Genomic DNA, 20,096 nt, shown 5'->3' with positions numbered 1-20,096 from the left:
ATTCATGAAAGCATGATTATTCTGATAGAAAGCATGATTATTCTGATAGAAATCTCCAATAATTTTCATAAGCACTGCTATGAACACAGGATCTTCCATTTTATAGATGTAAAGGTGTTTTCTAAACAACTACCTGTAATACCTCAACATTCTGAAGATCTCTCCAAATTCTGTGCCATCAATGTATTTGATAAGTATGCCTTCTGTGACAACATCCAAATCACCAACAAAATATTTGCATAAGCATATCAAACACTAAATCCCATAGCATAACAACATAACATTAGTAATACTGGTTGATTTTTCTCTGGCTTATACTGATATTATGTGTGGTTCAATGCACTGTTTGTAACTCCCCAACAGCTTCTTACCTGCAAAAATATCATGAAAGGTATCATTAAGTGCTTTTCTAAAATCAAGATGTACTGTGAAAACATTTTATGAACATAGATTGCCTTTTTCAATATATTTTTTAAGTTTTCATTTAAATTCCTGTTAGTTAACATGCAGTTAAGTTAGTTTCAGGTGTACAATATAGTGATTCAACACTTCCATACAACACCCAGTTCTCACAGCAAGTGCACTCCCTCATCCCCACCACCTATTTAACCCATCCCCCACCCACCTCCCCTCTAGTCACCATCAGTTTCTTCTCTATAGTTAAGAGTCGGTTGCTTGGTTTGCCTCTCCCTCTCTCTCTCTTTTTTTCCCCCTTTACTCATTTGTTTTGTTTCTTAAATTCCACATGAGTGAAATCATACGGTACTTGTCTTTCTCTGTCCAACTTATTTTGCTTAGTATAATACACTCTATAATATACTCTACCTCCATCCATGTCATTGCAAATGGCAAGATTTCATTCTTTTTTATAGCTGAGTAACATTCCTTTGTATATACATACCACCTCTTCCTTATCCATTCATCAGTCCATGGACACTTGGGCTGTTTCCATAATTTGGAAGTAGACACTGCTGCTATAAACACTGCGGTCCATCTATCCCTTTGAAATAGTACTTTTGTGTTCTTTGGGTAAATACCTAGTAGTGCAATTGCTGGGTCGTAGGGTAGCTCTACTTTTAACTTTTTGAGGAACCTCCATACTGTTTTCCAAAGTGGCTGCACCAGTTTGCTTTCCCACTTACTCAAATCACTATTTATAAATTATGTACACCAAATTTAATCCTGTGGATAACGGCCAACACATGATATGATGTCAATATTATCAGCACCCCCAAACAAGACTTCATATATCCTCATGTTTGAAAAAAAATAGCACTTAATATGAATGGATAGAAATTTTGTTCTAGGTCTGGATATCTTTGCAAAGGAATGCTAAGAATGAGAAACCAGCATAATCAAACCAGGAATATGTTTTCATATGTATGTAATGGATAAAAAACACAAAACTATGTCAAATAACGTGTTAATCCATCTAGAAGTCTCAGAATTTTTAAAATAAATTCAGTATTATCTATATTATTTCAACTGCTCAAATGGAATCTGCCCTGTCACTATCCTGATTTTAACTGAATTATGCATATTTAGCAAAATGAGTTTAACATGACATAGGTCAAATTAACTGGGAACAGTATCTTTAGTAGTAAGGGCATTTTCAGAGTGCCCTTTTACTTCTAAAACTTGAAGATATGGCCAAATCTTCCATTTTAAGATATATCCTCTATATGCACAAAAATCTATTATGTGACAGTATCATGACACTGAAGTATTTATCTGGGGGGTAACTGTATCTTTATCACTGCTCTCTCAGCTACTTCACTCAACTGAACAGGACTCATAATAGGCCCACAAGATGCACAGTAACTTATAAATTATGTTATATTGCTTTTCCTGTTCAGTTTATGTTTATGAGGAAATTCTTAATGATTTTTCTAATTTTTCAACCTCCTTTCAGAAAACTAGGAGGATTTTTCCTATAAGACACACATAGCTCTGTGAAACCAGTTGCTACCGAGAGAAAATGCCAAACTTTTATTTGTTCAACACAATCATTTTTGCTTCTTAAGAGGAAAGGGAAGATGAAAGACCGACTTCAAGAATTAAAGCAACGAACAAAGGAAATCGAACTTTCTAGAGACAGGCATGTGTCGACTACCGAAGCAGAAGAACAAGGGGTGTTTTTGCAGCAAGCTGTTATTTATGAAAAAGAGCCTGTAGCTGAGAGACACCTACAGGAGATCCAAAAACTACAGGAGAGTATTAACAATGTGACAGATGTTGTTCAAAAATTTGGGCAACAACAGAGAAGTTTGGTGGCTTCAATGAGAAGATTTAGTCTACTTAAGAGAGAGTCTAGCATTACAAAGGAGATAAAAATCCAAGCAGAACACATTAATCGAGGTTTGGATGATTTAGTAAAAGAAGTCAGAAAGTCAGAGGCTGAAAATGGCCCATCATCAGTGGTGACAAGGATACTTAAATCTCAGCATGCTGCGATGTTCTGCCAATTTCAGCAAACTATGTTTACCTACAATGACACAATAGCAGCAAAGCAAGAGAAGTGCAAGACATTTATTTTCCGTCAGCTTGAAGTTGCTGGGAAAGAAATGCCTGAAGAAGAAGTAAATGATATGCTTTATCAAGGAAAATGGGAAGTTTTTAATGAAAGCTTACTTACAGAAATCACTATCACTAAAGCACAACTCTCAGAGATAGAACAGAGACACAAGGAACTTGTTAATTTGGAGAACCAAATAAAGGATTTAAGGGACCTTTTCATTCAGATATCTCTTTTAGTAGAGGAACAAGGAGAAAGCATCAATAATATTGAAATGATAGTGAACAGTACAAAAGAATATGTTAACACTACTAAGGAGAAATTTGGACTAGCTGTAAAATACAAAAAAAGAAATCCTTGTAAAGTACTGTGTTGTTGGTGTTGTCCATGCTGTAGCTCAAAATAAAGAAGGTACTGGAGACGTTTTTTCCAGTTTTAGAATGAAGATGGCCCACGTTTCAGCGTCTTTTTTCATTTTATAGATCCATTCACATACCTTTCATCACTATTAAGTCATGATTTTCCTCTTTAGCTTTTACCTACTAGAACAACAGAAACTTCTAAAGTCACAGACAAAACAAGTCTTCACTTATTAAACTAAAAACAGTATAGTTAGTTAATTTTAAACTCACAGGTTAACTACTGGAAATGAGATCAGTGATTTTACATTTCTGTTCAGGTATCAAGTTCTATTATATATTTTTGTTAACTTTCAATGCCTTAACAAGATGAGTGTTAGTAAGTGACAACTGCTTAAACAATCCTTTTGGCTCATTTGAGAGCATTTCAGTAGTTAAGAAGTGTATATAACAAGAACTCAAAGAGTGCTATATATATATATATTTTTTTTTAAGATTTTATTTATTTATTTGACACAGAGAGACACAGCGAGAGAGGGAACACAAGCAGGGGGAGTGGGGGAGGGAGAAGTAGGCTTCCCGACGAGCAGGGAGCCCGATGCGGGGCTCCATCCCAGGACCCCGGGATCATGACCTGAGCTGAAGGCAGGCACTTAACGACTGAGCTACCCAGGTGCCCTCAAAGAGTGCTATATTAAAGCAAAATCAAATCTTTTATGCTCAGATAGGTCAGTTAACTCAGTGGTCAACATATCCTGGAAAAATCCAACTATGTACTCGATGAAGAGTCTAGTTGGTAACTGGGAGCTGAATCTAGTTTAAGGCCTAAGAAAGTAAGGCACTATTTTCCTGCACTTGGCTCCATTCAGGACACTGTATTACAGATCAGGAAGTTTGACAAATAAAATAAAAAATAAAAGCAATTGCATTCTTGAAAGTTTCTCCATCACTTTACCACGAAGCTGAGCACTACACTATGGGCTAGGGATACAGTGTGAACTCACATAGGTATAGAGATTTGGAATTCACATTTTAGTGGAGAAAGCAGGTAACACACAAATATAAATATTAGGTAATGTTAAGTTCTTGGCAGAAACTTAAAATAAGGTGTTGAGACACAGATGATTGGAGTGGCTTCTTTTGGTTGGGTGGTCAGTGAAGGCCTCTCTGAAAAGTAATATTAAATGAAGATATGAATGATGAGGACAAGGGAGGGTATATCCCAGGCATAGAAAACAAAGAGTTACAAAGACTCCGAGGATGATATAACTTACTCTGTTTAAAGAAAAACAAGCAATACACCTGTATCATAGTAAGAAAAAAGTAATGAGGTAAGAAATAAAGTTAAGAAAGGTCAGCAGGGGGATGCCTGGGTGGCTCAGTCGGTTAAGCGTCTGCCTTCAGCTCAGGTCATGATCCCAGGGTCCTGGGATGGAGTCCCGCATCGGGCTCCCTGCTCCGCGGGGAGCCTGCTTCTCCCTCTGCCTCTGTCTCTCTCTCTCTGTCTCTCATGAATAAATAAATAAAATCTTTAAAAAAAAAAAAAAAAGAAAGGTCAGCAGGGGCTAGCTCTAAGGCTTTGTAAGCCATGTAAGTCTGAAGTTTACAGCAAATGTAATCAATGCAAAGCCCTCAAGACTACTTTGGCCTGAAAATAATGTTATATAATTTATATTTGAGAAAAACCATTCTGTCTACTATGTACTACGTCTCACCATTGTTCTAATAATTTTATATTTTTACCAACAAAACACTGAGGTACAGCAAGGTTAAGTAACCTGCCCCAGGTCACAGAAACTGTGAGAATCAGAATTTGAACCAAGGCAGTCAGATTCCAGAACCAGTTCTTAACTACTATTTACTATATAAGTAGTGATGAAAAAAAAAAAAAAATTAGACTAACTTGTGATAGATTTAAGAGCTAGAATCTACAGGATACTGATTGGACGATGATGTCATCAGGGAAAAGACAGAGATAAGGGTTTCAGAATTGGGGGTGAAAAGGAAATCTAGAATTCTCTTTTGGCCAACAGAAGCTGAGATTACTATAAAATGCCTAAGTAGAAGTTTCCTAGATATTAGCTATATTACCAGGAGCTCTTGGACGAGGGAAGGGCTAGAAGTATAGATTTGGGTCATTTGAGTAAACAGGATTCAAGGTAAGTATTTAGAATGAAATCACCTGAAAAGTTTGTGGATGTAAAAAAACCAGATGCCCAGAAAAGAACCTGGGGTAGAAGAGTTAATAAAGGAGATTGAGAAGAAACCATCAATGAAGCAGAAGGAAAACCAAAAAAGTGTGCTACAATGTAGCGTTAAAAGAACAAAGTTGAGGAAAAAGTCAACTTGAGGTAAATAAGAACAGCACACTGCCAGTGGATTTGGCAATGTGGAGATAATTTGTTGACTCCAACATGAGCAGTTTCAAGGAACTGTAGGGACAGAAGCACAAGTGGAAATGCTGAAGAAAGAATGCGATATGAAGAAGTACAGCAGCCACTATAGACTATTCTTCTATTCCTTCCAGCTGTGTGAATAGAGGATTATAAAAAAGAATTAACTGCTGAAGAGGAATGCAGAGTCAAAGGATTCCATAATACTTAAAGTTAAGAAACACAAGAGCACATCCTGCTAATGGGAATGATCCAGAGAGCCAAACTCTTGATATAAGAAAGGGAAGGGATTATATGCAAAACTAGAAAGGGGTGGAATCTGTAGTACAAATGGAGAACCTGGCCTTGGACAGGAGCTGAAGCACTTTTTCCAAGTAATCAGAGAGAAGGCAACATTCAGGAATAAAAGCAGATAGAGAGAGCTGAGCAAATTTGGTGGTCCTAAATGAGAGAATTCTTTCGTGGTAGTTTCTACTTGTTAAAGAACTGAGGCGAAATTATTAACTGAAAGCACAATGGGATTAAGGGAGAACTGGAATATACATATACATACGTCCTAACACTACAAAATAAATTTTAAATTATAAAATATAAAGAAATTGAAGAGTTTTCTACTCTGTCAATTATCAAGTATTACTAGAGAAAAAGATGTTTCACATATCAGCTCCAAATGTTTAAAGAACTTTATAAAAAAGATAAATTTAAAACCAATGATAAACTCTCCACCTAATCAGGTGGTGATTTCTTCTGTTTCTTCTCAAGTTGCACTATAACCTTTAATCTAGTACCCACTGACACTTGTTTATAATTGTTCCTAAACTGTTTATCATGGAAACTGAGGAAATTAAGTATTATTTACTACTCACTAGCATAATTATGTCCAGATGGATTTGTAAAATAGTAATTTTCTATTAGTATTTATATCTGCACATAGTGCTTTTAAAGCAAGACTTAAGCACAGAAAGATTCTAGCAAAGCAGTACATCACATGTATCACATATAATTTTCATTGTTATATTTTAAAACCAACTAGAATCACTCTGGGGCACCCAGTTGGCTGGCTCAGTCTGTGGAGGATGTGACTCTTAATCTTGGGGTTGTGAGTTCAAGCCTTATGTTGGGTGTAGAGATTACTTAAAAATCAAATCTTTTTTTTTTTTTTTTAAAGATTTTATTTATTTATTTTGACACAGAGAGAGACACAGCGAGAGAGGGAACACAAGCAGGGGGGAATGGAAGAGGGAGAAGCAGGCTTCCCGCCGAGCAGGGAGCCCGATGCGGGGCTTGATCCCAGGACCCTGGGATCATGACCTGAGCCAAAGGCAGACGCTTAACGACTGAGCCACCCAGGCGCCCCTAAAAATCAAATCTTAAAAAAAAAGAGGGGTGCCTGGGTGGCTCAGTCGGTTAAAGGGTCTGCCTTCAGCTCAGGGCATGATCTCAGGGTCCTGCGATTGAGCCCCGTGTCAGGCTCTCTGCTCAGCAGTGAGTCTGTTTCTCCCTCTGTCCCTCCCCCTGCTCATGCTCACTCTCCTTCTCTACTTCAAATAAATAAAATCTTAAAAAAAATAAATAACCCTAACCTAAGCAACAAAAACAACAGGATTCTTAATTAGTTGAACATTTTGTATATATTTTATTTACACACTCAATAGGCACTAACAGTAATTTTTTTTTTCGTTAAAATCACTACCTTAAAGAGAAAAAATTACTAAGCATTAGAGGTATAATATTAGGAAATCTACTGGTAAAATTACTCTGAGCACTCGGGCTCATATTCTCACCTACTAAATTATGTCATTTTCTGTAGTCAAAGCTTCACATAGCCTGAATTCATATGATGAGACACTTTAAAACTTGCTCTCCTAAACCATCTCCATCCAGGCACAGCGTCTCATCAACAATACCTACTCATATCCATCATTACATTTACAGAACACTAATAAAGCACTGCACTAGCTGCTTTAAATGCATCATTTGAAATTCACATGACAACACAGATACTAAAATCCTTATTTACAAGTGCAGACATGGAAGCTCAGAAAGAGCAAGTAAACTGCCCAAGGCCTGTCTTGACTCCAAAGCCCATGCTTTCCCCTATACCAGTCATTCTCAACTTTTGCTATGCATCAGAATGGAGAACCTGTGGAAAAAAGCCAGAAGCATTTCCCGGCCCCACCCTCAAAAATTTAAAAGGTCTGGGCTGATGCTGATATGCAGATGGTCCCCAGAAAACATCTTGCTAATAACCCTACCAACAGGTTTCTCTCTGTTGTATTGTTTTTATGTAAAGTGTGTTCGGGTGGGGAAGGGAAGGATGGCAACTTCTGAAGGTTCCTTATGCGAGGTCAACTAGCTGAGAAGCTTCACTATGAAATACAGCTGCTAAGAGTGAAGTTGATGCCAGTAGAGACAAAAGACTAGTTCTGGGGTGAATCAACAACATAACTAAATAAGGTTGATGAAGATGACAGCTTGGTAAGGTTCCACTGCCAAGAAGAGAAATCTTAAGCCAATGGGCCCTATACATACAGTGAGTAGGGTTTTCAGACTAAGTTAAAGGACATACCACTATATCTAAGGACGAAGGGATTAAATGACAGAGGGAGTTCATATCTGCATACTTACGAGTTTCTAACAATCTAAAAAGGGCCCAGGTTCTCCTATTTATTTTTTAAAGGTCTTACTTGGTATAAGTGCATTTTCCTCAAATTCTAATGACAGTATTAGCATAATTCATAAACTTAGTTAACTTCTAAGCACTTACAGTAAAGAATATGACTCAAAGAAATTTGCAAACTAACGTTTTCCTATAATACTGTCTAGAAAAAAGGTGACTCAAGTAGGCATATAAAGGTTGGAGACAAAAATCTATTGGAAAAGTAATAATAAAACCCTGGTTATTGTTTCTCCTAATATGGAAACTCACTGCCATGGTTTTTAACCTTTTTGGTCATGAAACCCTTTAGGAATTTGATGAGAGTTAGGATCTGCTCCCAAGGAAAAATGCACATGCACTCAGGATTGTGTCTGTGATTTCAGAGGGTCCTGGGAGGGCATCATAGGTGCAAAGACCTCTGGGTCAAAAAATTATTTTTTATTGAAATGTTCATAACACCTAGTAAGATCATATCAGAGATATTATGTTTTCTTCCCTGAATGAAACTCCTCTATATTACTTTTGTTGCAGATCATCTAATTCGCAATGTTTGGCCCAAAGTTAGGTCATATAACTCCACAGAAAAACAGACAGTATGTAATGAGAAAGTGGCATCATTCCAAGAGTACAAATGTGCTAACACAAGGAGAATTGTTATTATCCTGGGAGGAAATTTTAGCCTTGGATCTCCAGAGTTATCCCAGTTTTAAGTATTAGGAGATTCAACCATAAAAAAGGAAAGCTTCAGCTCAATCTTTTCTAGAAGTAATCAACAAATAGTGCCTTATATTATTTATGAAAAATGGTGGGTGTTGAGCTTGAAATTTGGGCTTACTGCTGGAAAGGGGGTGGGAGGATTGTGAAAGAGGTACAGGGGATTAAGAGGTTAAAAATTCCAGCTATAAAATAAGTCATGGGAAAGAAAAGTACAGCATAGTAATGGAGTCAATAATATTGTAGTAACTATACAGTGACAGATGGTAACTACACCTACCATGGTGAGCATTTTGTAATGTATATATAATTGTTGAATCACTATGTTGTACACCTGAAACTAATATTATATGTTAACTGTATTTCAACTAAAAAAGAAATTGGGGATTATGTTGATTCCAGTGCTATTGATACAACTGCAAAAGTTGTTTACTTTTTCTATTGAAAAAGTATCTGTCCAGAGTATCTAATTTTAGTTTTTTAAAAATTAGGTTATAAATTGTTAAAGCAAGAGTATGGAGGGGTTACATAAGGGCAGATAATATAATTCATACCTTAATCAGAGTATAGGTTAATCTCTATTGTAGCTAAGAGAGTAAAAGGAACACTTTCTAGGTAAATAAACAGGTTAACATGATTACAGAGCAGGAACTTTGAATAGCATCTATTTTAACTCTCTTTAATCACTTTTACTTTTTTACTGAAATGGGTTCTTACAATACCCTATAGTATGGTTCGCATGATAATATATAGCTGAATACAAAAACAGAATTACAGTATTTTACAGCTACTTTCAATATAGAAGAGGCATTTAACCACTAAGTCCAAAGAAGTAGAGTGACTTGTCAGGGTCATAAACAAATTCACATCAGCTCTTAGAATCCAGGTTCCAGACTCTCCATCTTCTCTTTAAACCCATGGTTTTTCAACTTTTCACCACTATTTTAGAGATTTTAATCAAAATATTTAAGTAGTAATGCTCATTAAGTAGTAAATGCTATATAGAATGGTAAAACAGACTTTCTGAGCTAATAAAACACGGAAGACTAGTAATGTCTGTGATTCTGACCTTTCAAGAGAGCCCTCAAGTCTGACATGAAGTGAAATTTGGCTGAGGCTTCATTTGCAATGACACATGCCGTCAGGCTGGTGTGTAAGAAGAGCAAGTCAGGCAGAGCCAGAGACTGCCCCAGGACCTGCTACTGTGGTCACCTAACTTTGCTTCCCATAGCATGAATGAATCCCAGCTCCACCAATTTGTAATTCTGTGATTATAGACAATATTCTAATTTTTCAGGTTTATTTCTGTTGAATGGCTGAATCTTCTCAGAAGTTTTATATTGTTCGCTGTTTTTCATCATTAGAGGCTGGGAAGAGGAAGTTATCTAGGTATTGCAGTGAGTTCTGAGAGGTTCTTTGGGTCCTAAATCAGCTAATTTAGGCTCAGACACAGATGAACAGAAGAAACTAGATGCTGTCATTGAATTCTACCCATGATAGGTCCGGATATTTGTGGGCTGGAAGGAAGCAGCTGAGTGCAACAAGGAGCACTGTAGCCTGCCTAATTCACATACCCTCCCCCTCTGTCTCCACAACCCACCAGGTCCTAGCACTGAGCTTAGCAGGGTTCTGCCAGAGGCCCTCCCACTTATTACCTAGTGGAGTATTCAATGCCATACCTATTGCAGACTAGGGTTGTATCAGTTAAACAGAATTTATCTGCATGGAGCAGTGAAGGCAACCTGAATGACTAAGCAGATGAACTGTAAAATGATCAAAAGTGTATTTTAAAGAGCTCTCATATTCTTTATATATACTAGCATTGTTTCACTTGTGAAAGCATGCACCGTTTTTGCATCAAGCATGCATCAAGTTTTTTGGTAAAACATCAGATTTTGTAATTTGGAAAAACATCAAATTAAGAAAAAGACTCCTGCTAGCAATGTAGAGGGAGCTTGGAGGATGGGCAAGACTATAGGGAGACTACCTGGGAGACTGTTGCTCTCAGAAACACAAGTGAGAAGTGCAGAGGGATTACAGAGGGGATTACAGAGAAGTAGAGACTCAAAGGATATTAAGACAGTAACATCAATAAGAGAAATCACTGGTCAGTCAGAGAGAAAAAGGTAAACGGGAGAATTTCCAAATACGGGTTCTGTATAGGTATTTAAGAGGGATTTGGAAACATATAAAAAGAAGTGGGGGTACAGGGGCCCCTGGCTGGCTCAGTCAGAAGAGCATAAGACTCTTGATCTCAGGGTCATGAGAGTTTACTTAAAAACAAATAAATAAATTATGTATATTTTTTAAATAAGAAAAGATGGCATACAAAATTTTATGTATTATACACAACTGTATACATTACAAATTTTGCAAAAAGATGCATAGGAAATTCATCAAAACGTTAGCAGTGATTGGCAGTGCGTGTCGATCAACATTTTTAACTCACTCTTCCCTACATGTACTAAATTTATTAAGAATATGTATATTTTGTGTATTTTTGAAGCACACCCATTTCAAAAAGCAGTTTACCTTTATGAAAAAAAATCCTTTGGTTGTAAAGTTCCTTGGGAACAACCGGTCAAGTGGCAAGCCATCCTATACTTCACAGGCACATGATAGTATCCATTATTAGTTCTCATGTCTTTGTGAGATCTCAGTGACTACGAAATTATAATGGTGAAGCAACCCCCCAGTTGGGGCTTTTCCAGAGTTTTGTTCCCCCTCTATTCCAAAAATCTACTAGGTGAGAGAGGTGAGAGAACGGACAGCAGGGCTCTTGCCGACCGTATTTCATTAATCAGTGCTAACTGTAGCCACTTAGGAACTGCACGCTCCTGCCTCGTGATTTTTCCACATACATCTGCATGACTGCCTCTCTCCCCTCAAGTGTCATCTCCTCAATAAAACCTACTATGATTATCCTAATTATAAGAGTAACAGACCCCCCTATACCACCACCATAGGACCCCAGATATTTTACCTGTATTTTTCAATATACTTATCACTTAATGTACAATATAACTTAATTATTACAGTTGTGTATGTCACCCCCTAGAAGGTACGCTTCTGAGGTCATATATGGATTTATATTGTTTTTGTTTCCAAATGTATCCCCATCCAGAACAATGCCTCGGACATAGTGGATGCACAATAAATATTTGCTGAATTAACACATGAATGAATGAATGAAAGAATAAATTAAATAAACGACTATTAGGTTAAAAAATGAACACACAATTATTTTACACATGAGCATCAGTCATCTCAGTCTGACACTTTTTACTTTAGAAGTCACTGGTTCTTTGCTTAAATGTTTAGAAACTATCTCAGCCTATGGGGTTCAACATAGTTCATTCTTTGTACATATGTCTATTAAACTTTCCTTCAGATTCAATAAAGATGAGAATTGATTACACAAATAAAATAACTTCACTAATTGGTAAAATAAGTAAAAAATCAAGCCATATAACCCGTACTAATAAATGATGCCATAAAGTCTTACGTTCTGTAATCAGAGCTTCCCAACTGCCTCATTTAGAAATGTTCATTTACTACTGAGGACCGAGAAACTCTGCTTACAATTTCTCATTTAACCACATGATAAGCTGGTTGGTTTTTTTTTTAATCCTCAGTAATGAAACGAGCATGAGAAAAAGGGACAAGAAGGCAAGAGCACACATTTAGCTCACTATGATTTTAAGAGCAATTTAAAGGACTTTCACTTTTCTATGTCTTATAGTTATAGCACCATCTGGTGTTTACATGCAGAAAGGCTGTGAGGGCAGGTGGTGTAAAAGTCCTTTGTCACTTTTTAAAAAATGTTTAGGCAGCCCAAAAAAATGATGTGAACACATGACTAAGTTGATAACAACACAGATCACACATTCAATTTGGAAATACAGAAATAAAAATTTAGAAATCACTGTGGCATTAGAAGAATAAACCTTTTAAATAACTTCCAAATAAGAATACTCTTCAAGAAAAACAAGACAAATGCAAAACGTAAGTTATTAAAAGAGGGAAAAAACTGAAAAACATTCTAGAATCTTAATAGGCCATTTCAAAACATAGAATCTTATAAAAAGTAAATTATCAAATAAAACAAAGAGTTTGTATTTGAATACCCAGAAGATCTGAGTATAACTCTTCTTCATAATACAGCCTCAATCCTTAATCCCTATGGCGAACATAACAAGGCCTCACTATATTAACAATCCCCAGTTAATCACGTTTTATTATACTAGGATGTGACAATCTTAGCATATTCGCTTATTTAGCTTATTCTGTAACTTAGGTAAATTTCTTTATTGGCTAATGCCACTGCTTCTGTGTTCACCATGACACCAACGTTACTTACACCAGTATAGGCTTTCCCGATATCCTAGGATGTCTTAGCACTTCCAACATTGTCTCTTTTGTCTCTTCCATTCTCTCTTCATCACTGGAATCCACAACAAATATTACCCCATAGGACTCAGCATAGTAGTTCTTCCAGATTCCCCGAATTCTTTTTCCACCTCCCAAGTCAAAGATGGTGACTTCAAACTTTCCTTGTCTAAGGTCAATTTTGGAAAAGCCAACAGTAGGAGCTACATCTTCAGGATACTCTGTTTCAAATGATACAAAAAAAAAAAAAAATTTAGGCTTTAAATTAGTAACATTAATCTAACTTCACAACTTAAATGACATAAAGTGTTTTTCATCATAATTTAGTACTAAATGGAATGTTTATTACTTGCTTACACACTAAGCTTTATATCTAAGTATACTGGTTTGGGGGAAGGGTAGATATTATAAAATATCCAACTAGAATTTATGGTCCATGCAGATAAAAATTTCTGTTTTTTGTTTATTTGTTTTATATTGACATAACCCCAGCTCCTAGAATAATGTCTACCCCATAACAGGTACTTAATAAATATCTGTAGAATGAATAAATGAATGAACTCTTGCCTTCAAGGCTATTGACTCTCCAAGTTACAAATAATAAAAATTTTAACCCTTCAACACCACAGCCATCCCCAGGGACCATTACAACCTCTGTGAAGTTATAAAGAAAAACTGAGTATTTAGAGAATAGTTGAGAAGAACCAAAAAATGGGAGAAGCTATGAGGAGTAGACTGTGCTTTTTTAATTACTGAATTAAAGCTATAATTGGAATAAAGAAACTTCTCAAGTCAGCTTGCAAATATAGAGTAGATTTCATTATTTCTACAGGAACATGTTTTGGATGTTCTCATAAATTTAAAATTGAAATTTTCTGTACTTAAGGATATGACAACACAAAGAAGGTACAGGGTGTACATAACTGCCAAGGAATGGTAATAACAATAAGATTAAAAAGATAACTAAGGTTCAAGAAAGACTTGAATTGGGAGTTGAGACTTTAGGCCTAAAAGCTAGGTAAGAGTGATCTAAATAACAGAAGAAATAGCAAAGGCAAGAAAGTACAAACAAGTTGAATGTCATAGTTGGAGCAAACCCTTAAGATTGTGAATGCAGACTGAAGAGAGTTCTGGAGAGAGAACTGGGAGCCACGGAAGGTATTTCAGTAGACCAGTAATATAATTAAGGTGACTAAAGTAGTGCTTTATTAAGACACATCTTTGCAAAGTCTCTAGAACTGGCTAGAAATGAGAGTGATGGCTGCTTTTCAGACAGATATGAAAATAAAGAAGAAAGAATGGAAAGAGAGAACTCATGAAAGACTAACAGAACCTAGTGACTCGATGGCAATGAAGAAGAGTTAGAACTTCACGTTTGTCTCATTCTCTCTTCATCACCAGAATCCACAACAGTACTCCAATGGACTTTGTTTACACCTGCCTGGGCAATACAATGGCCCCAAACTACATGAGGCTTTTTAAATTAAAATCAGTTAAAATTAAATTAAATTTCAGTTCTTCAGCTATACTATCTACATTTAAAGTGCTCAAAGCCATATTGGCTAGTGGCCCATCCTACTACTAGCCCATACAGAACATTCCTATCATTGCAGAAAGCTCTACTGAGTAACACTGGTGTAGATGGTCTTATCATTTCCACATTCAGCAAAACATTTGCTACTACAGAGGTAAGTTTGAAAGGCATTTGCTGCTAGGCTTAGGGGTGACTGGGAAACAGACTTGCAAGGTACTACTCCCTGGCAGCAAGTACTTTAGTGCAGTTTAAACAGCTCCCTAGAGAGTTCAAAGAGACATTACAAGTCCTATCTTTCTAAGACCTTCATTATCTAGGAGAAAAAAGTTTAGAAGCAATATAAGCAGAATGATACTCCCAAAACAGGATTATACTAGACATTTAAAAATATGGATCTAGTCCAGACAAAACTGGTTTCCTTAGTGAAAATAAGCGGCCATCTTTGAGCATGATTTGAGAAGTACTCCCAAGAAATTATCAGTGAAAATAAATCAACAATGCTGAAGTAGGGATAAGGAAACTAACACGTACAGACACCTACTCAGTACAGGACTTCACTAGGCATTAGGATATAAAGATGAATAAGATAGGGTTGCTGTCCTCAAATAACCTATAGTTCACTATAGAAAGATACTATTAATGGAAATAACACAAGAACTGATATTTCTATGAAAAAAAGTCTGGAGAGGATAGCGTGAGGATTGCATGCCTGTGTCCTGTGTCCATGTGCTCCCCTCCCCCTGCAAAACTCGTATGTTGAAACCCTAATCTCCAATGAGATGGTGTTTGGAGGTGAAGCCTTTGGGAGGTAATTAGCTTTGGATGAGGTCATGAGGGGTTAGTACACTTATAAGAAGACACAGAGAGCTTGTTTTCTGTCTCTCTGTACCACATGAGGACACAGCAAGAAGATGGTTGTCTGTAAATCAGGAAGAGGGTCCTCATCAAGAACCCAACTATACTGGCACCCTGACTTCACACTTCCAGCCTCCAGAACTTGTTTAAATTAAGATACTGGTACAACAGCCCAAACCAAGACCAAGGACATTCAAGAGGAAAACAGTAAAGAGAAGAGAGGCAGAAGTTATGGTATACAAAGGCTTCAGAAAGGCCATGAAAGAAAAATGAAGGATTAAAAACTACATAATTATAATAAAGAAGGGAGAAGAACATTCCAAACAGGAGAGCAATGTAAGCACAGATAAAATGATGGCAACATTCCCAGGAAACCAATTCAGATTAGGTAATTTGTTCAAGGTTACATGGTAGGCAGAGCAAGGATTCAAATCTAGGTCAAGACATTAAACGCCTTTCCTCTCTGACTTCTCTAGCCTTTCCTCTGGGTCCTACTCATGTTTCAAGATTGAAGACTAAATGTTCTGGATACAACTTCCCTATAAATCCTTTCTGATGATTTCTTTCTACTGCCAGTATCACCTACACGCTCTATCATAATATTCTGTCTTCTTTCTGGTCCTCACAATAGCCTGTCCCTTCCCAGTATCTGGGATCTACTTTGTATCCTTAATACTTTGCACAAAGTATATAGTGGCTCAATATTATAACACCAGACTGCCATGACAGCTGAAGCTACTGTCCTTACATCCATCTTCCATATATTTGTCCATCCATTCATGCTAGTAGCCATTTATTGAGGGCCTATTATAGAAAGATCAGGCATCATACAAGAACCAGGGGTACAAAGACAAATGGTCCCCAATCCTGAGGATTTCAGTAAAGTATATGTGTTAAGACAATCTCTAGAAAGCCCAAGATAAAGTGAAAATATATAATCAATAACTATTTATTGAGAATCTATTGTATGCTAAGCACTGTGCAATGTCCTAGATACACAATAAGATCCATCTTCTGATCTTACAGAAATCTCACGTAGAGGAGAAAAGTGGAAACATAAACAAATACCTATCACATAGTGAAGATATGTTAATATCCAACAAAGCTAGGGATCAATTTACACAAAGAAAAATTCTGCCACCCAAATAACAATCATTTCTTAGAAACTATTAGGAAACACCCTGGATAGTCAGAAAATCCTGGATTCTTTAGCTGAGCACATCCTATTTAGGATAAAGACTACAATCCCCAGTCTCTGTGGCAGCTAGGGATGGCTGTTAGAGCACACTCTAGATAATGAGCTTGTGTTGTGGCATTAAATGTTCAACCACTTTGGGGGTGCTTTGATATGCCGTGGTTGCCATTTTCCATGGTATAATTACTCCCACTATGGCTAATTTCAAACTAGTGTGAGGTACCTGAAAACACTGTTGGGAAGAGATGTACCCAACTGGCTCTAGATAGCTGATATGAGCCAAGAGAGCAAGTAGGAGCCAGCTCCAGAATACCACCCATTCTAGTCAATGTCACTAAGTTGAACTGATACAGCAGCTTCTAGTTCATGCCCTTAAAAGAAAATAAAATGGCCTCCCTTCCCCTTTACTTCTTCCTTCCACCTGAAATGCACAGTAGTGAGCCACCTTGGACTAGATAGGCAAGGGAGAACACTATAAATGGCAAAAAAAATAGGAGAAGGAACTTGAATCTCTACCACCATGGGGCTGTTATGCTACGCCTACACTACTTTAGTGTGCACTATTATGAGAAATAAAATTTTATTTTGTTAGGCCACTGTTATTTTAGGTCTCTGTTAGGACAACTGAACCTATATCCAACTAATGCAATCACTTTGATAGCCATAAAGAAGAGAAGTTGATTGAAAGAAGCAAAGGTGAAGGTAAGGAAAGTACTTTGATTAGGAAGCTATCACATTCTAGATGAAAGACACTGAGGGTGTGGATTTAGACCCTGCAGTTAGAAAAGAAGCACATATATCTCAAAAGAAGGAGAAGGAGAAGGGAAGGGAAGAAAAACAGAGACAAGCCAGAAATAAGCTAAAGAGTGGAAGCCATGGCAGAAATGTTGGAAGAAGGTTGCCTATTACACCTAAGGCATGGCTGAACTGGGACACCAAAATGAGTAAAACTACTCTTTGGGAATTTATGGTCTGGAAAGGTGGAAGAGATACATGAATGAAGGAGTAATTTAAGTAGTGACACAAGTAGGTATAAGTAAGTATAGGCCAAAGCAGAGGAAGTAGTCAAGTCTACTGATGGTGGTGGTAATGGCTAAGGGTAGCAGGAGGTGGAAAAGACTTCATGAAGAATGAGACTATATAACAAAAATCCATCTTTAGAGATATATAGATACTCTGCTTTAAAGATAAGCAGATATTCTCTCTCGTAAGACAAGTGGGAATAGCATAAACAAATACAGAGGCATAAAAAAGCTCCATTGGAAAACTTCATCTAGTTCTATATAACTGGAATCCTTAAAAAAGAAAAAAGGTAAGAAATCAGTCACTAGAGTAGACTAAAGAATAAATAAACAAGATGAAGAACAAAAACAGAACCAGAGGGAAGCTTAAAGTTGAAGACAGCTTTAACTTTCTGTTCATGATGTAACACCTTGAGTATTTTCTAAACTCAGAAAAAGAAACTGATGGATATATGGAGGTGAAAATCAGAAGAGAAAGATCCTAATGGAAAGAGGATGTTCTAAGTACACACAACAGATTAGATGGTCTGATTCTTAGATTATGCTGCCCTGAATGTAAGACTGAAGAAATGGAAGGGGATGTTTAGATGAGGAGTCACAGTCTGCAGGCCAAATCTGGCTCACTACCTACTTTTATATGGCCCTCAAGCTATGATTGTGTTTTATATTTTTAAATAATTACAAAAAAAAATCAAAAAGACAATATATCATAACACATCGAATTTTAGTGTCCATAACAAAATCTCATTGGAACATGGCCATGCTCATTTGTTTATATACTGTCTATGGCTGCTTTTGCACTATGTCAGGGTTGTATAGTTGGGAAAGAGACCGCATGACCCTCAAAGTTTAAAATATTTAATATCTGGCTCTGTACAAAAGAAGTTTGTCACCTCTGGTTTAGATGATGATGATGAGTCCTCCGTGAGGCTATAACCTAGGACATAGCATGAAGGGTATGTACAAAAGGACTTCATAAGAATCCAAAGACAAAATACATAATTTACATCTAATGTTACATAGTAGAATATGAGGTGACAAAACAGCAAGTTTTGCAAGGTGTTAATTTTCTTTTCTAAGCCTCCATAAATAAAAGCGCCCTATTTGATATGCATATCTTGTTGCAACATCCTTTCTCAGCAACAAATATATGTTTTTTCCCAATTCATACCTATAAGATGCTTCGCCACATCTTCTGGGTATACAACAAACTCACCAGCACAGTTGCTTCTATTTTGTAGTACATAGCATTAAATTAAGACTAACTAAATAGGGTGCCTGGATGGCTCAGATGGTTAAGCGTCTGCCTTCGGCTCAGGTCATGATCCCAGGGTCCTGGGATCGAGTCCCACATCGGGCTCCTGACTCAGCGGGGAGTCTGCTTCTTCCTCTCCCTCTGCCTCTCCCACTGCTCATGCTCTCTCTCTCTCTCTGTATCTCTGTGTCTCAAATGAATAAATAAAATCTTTAAAAAAAAAAGACTAACTAAATAAATACATTCAATGAGATGCAATATAAATGACATGATAAAACCCTTTGATAAAAAAGAAGCCCTCATTTTAACATAACTATAAAATCAAGTTGAATCATGTTGGAAAAAAATATTGAAAAAAAAAATGAAGACATACAAAGACAGTTGTGCTGGCTAACTGCATTTCTACCTCTCTTTCATTTAGGCGTAGCCTTGTGACTAAATTCTGGCCAAGAGAATGTAAGTGGAAGATGGGTATCATTCAAGGCAGGGCATGTCCTTTTCTTGCTTTTTCCCTCCTGTGCTGAGAAGACAGATGTGATCCCTTTTATCTGATCAAAGACCTCAAGGATCCTCTGCATCTCTGCACTTACTCAAATCTGAAACATGTTAACTGGCTGGTACTCTTAAGCTAGAGTCTAATCACCATATTAGCCACAAGTATACTAAGAATTTAAAGTAATGGAGTGTATACTATCTATACCAAATAAATATGTAACAAAGCAATTTATATAAATTAATAATTCAGAATAATTTAATAATAAATATTTTCCACTTACCTCCTTGGATTCCCTTTGCCGTTGCCGTTTTACCAGCATTATCAAGTCCCACCATCACAAGAGTCACCTTTCTTAAAATAATAAAAATTTAAAAATCACTTTCTGAATTAATTCAATATTGGGGAAAAAATAAAAGTAAATTCATTCATTCAAGCAACATTTAAGGAGCTTCCACTATGTTTAAGACAATCTGCTAGACCCCAGGCAGTTAAAAAATGAATAGAATAGATTCCAAAAGCAAAATTCTTGAGAAATACCTTTAAAGTGTCATCCTTCTGTTCTATAAGCAAAAAAGAAAAAAAAAAATTGTAGAAGAGATTGTGCAAAAGGTAGAGAAAGAATAAGAGAAAGAGAAAGAAGAAAGAAGGATTCTAACCATGAGTTACTTATCATGGCTAAAGACTCAATTTTCTAGTTAATTGAATTCTAA

The 20,096-nt window shown here is 36.7% G+C and overlaps 2 protein-coding genes across 2 annotated transcripts in view; one reads left to right on the top strand and one right to left on the bottom strand.

The window, feature by feature from the left end:
* The window catches only part of ARL13B (ADP ribosylation factor like GTPase 13B), a 66,768-nt gene that overhangs the window by 31,405 nt on the left and 15,267 nt on the right, over positions 1-20,096 (bottom strand). Inside the window, exons 2-3 of the mRNA XM_045902698.3 lie at positions 19,667-19,737; positions 13,001-13,250 (exon numbers count right to left, since the gene is read on the bottom strand). Coding sequence (XP_045758654.1) covers positions 13,001-13,250; positions 19,667-19,737 — 321 coding nt within the window. The remainder of the gene's footprint in view (positions 1-13,000; positions 13,251-19,666; positions 19,738-20,096) is intronic.
* Positions 2,037-2,921, top strand: STX19 (syntaxin 19). The gene has a single exon (XM_045902699.1). It carries the CDS (start codon positions 2,037-2,039, stop codon positions 2,919-2,921), a length of 885 nt encoding a protein of 294 aa, XP_045758655.1.

Source organism: Mirounga angustirostris, unplaced genomic scaffold, assembly GCF_029215605.1.
Source record: "Mirounga angustirostris isolate CCGP_5_RB_7025 unplaced genomic scaffold, mMirAng1.0.hap1 SCAF_1, whole genome shotgun sequence".
Lineage (NCBI taxonomy): Eukaryota > Metazoa > Chordata > Mammalia > Carnivora > Phocidae > Mirounga > Mirounga angustirostris.
This window is presented reverse-complemented; position numbering and strand designations above follow the sequence as displayed.

Bases quoted from the DNA above. Each gene is read 5' to 3' on its own strand.
- STX19 (XM_045902699.1), top strand. From the start codon at position 2,037: ATGAAAGACCGACTTCAAGAATTAAAGCAACGAACAAAGGAAATCGAA.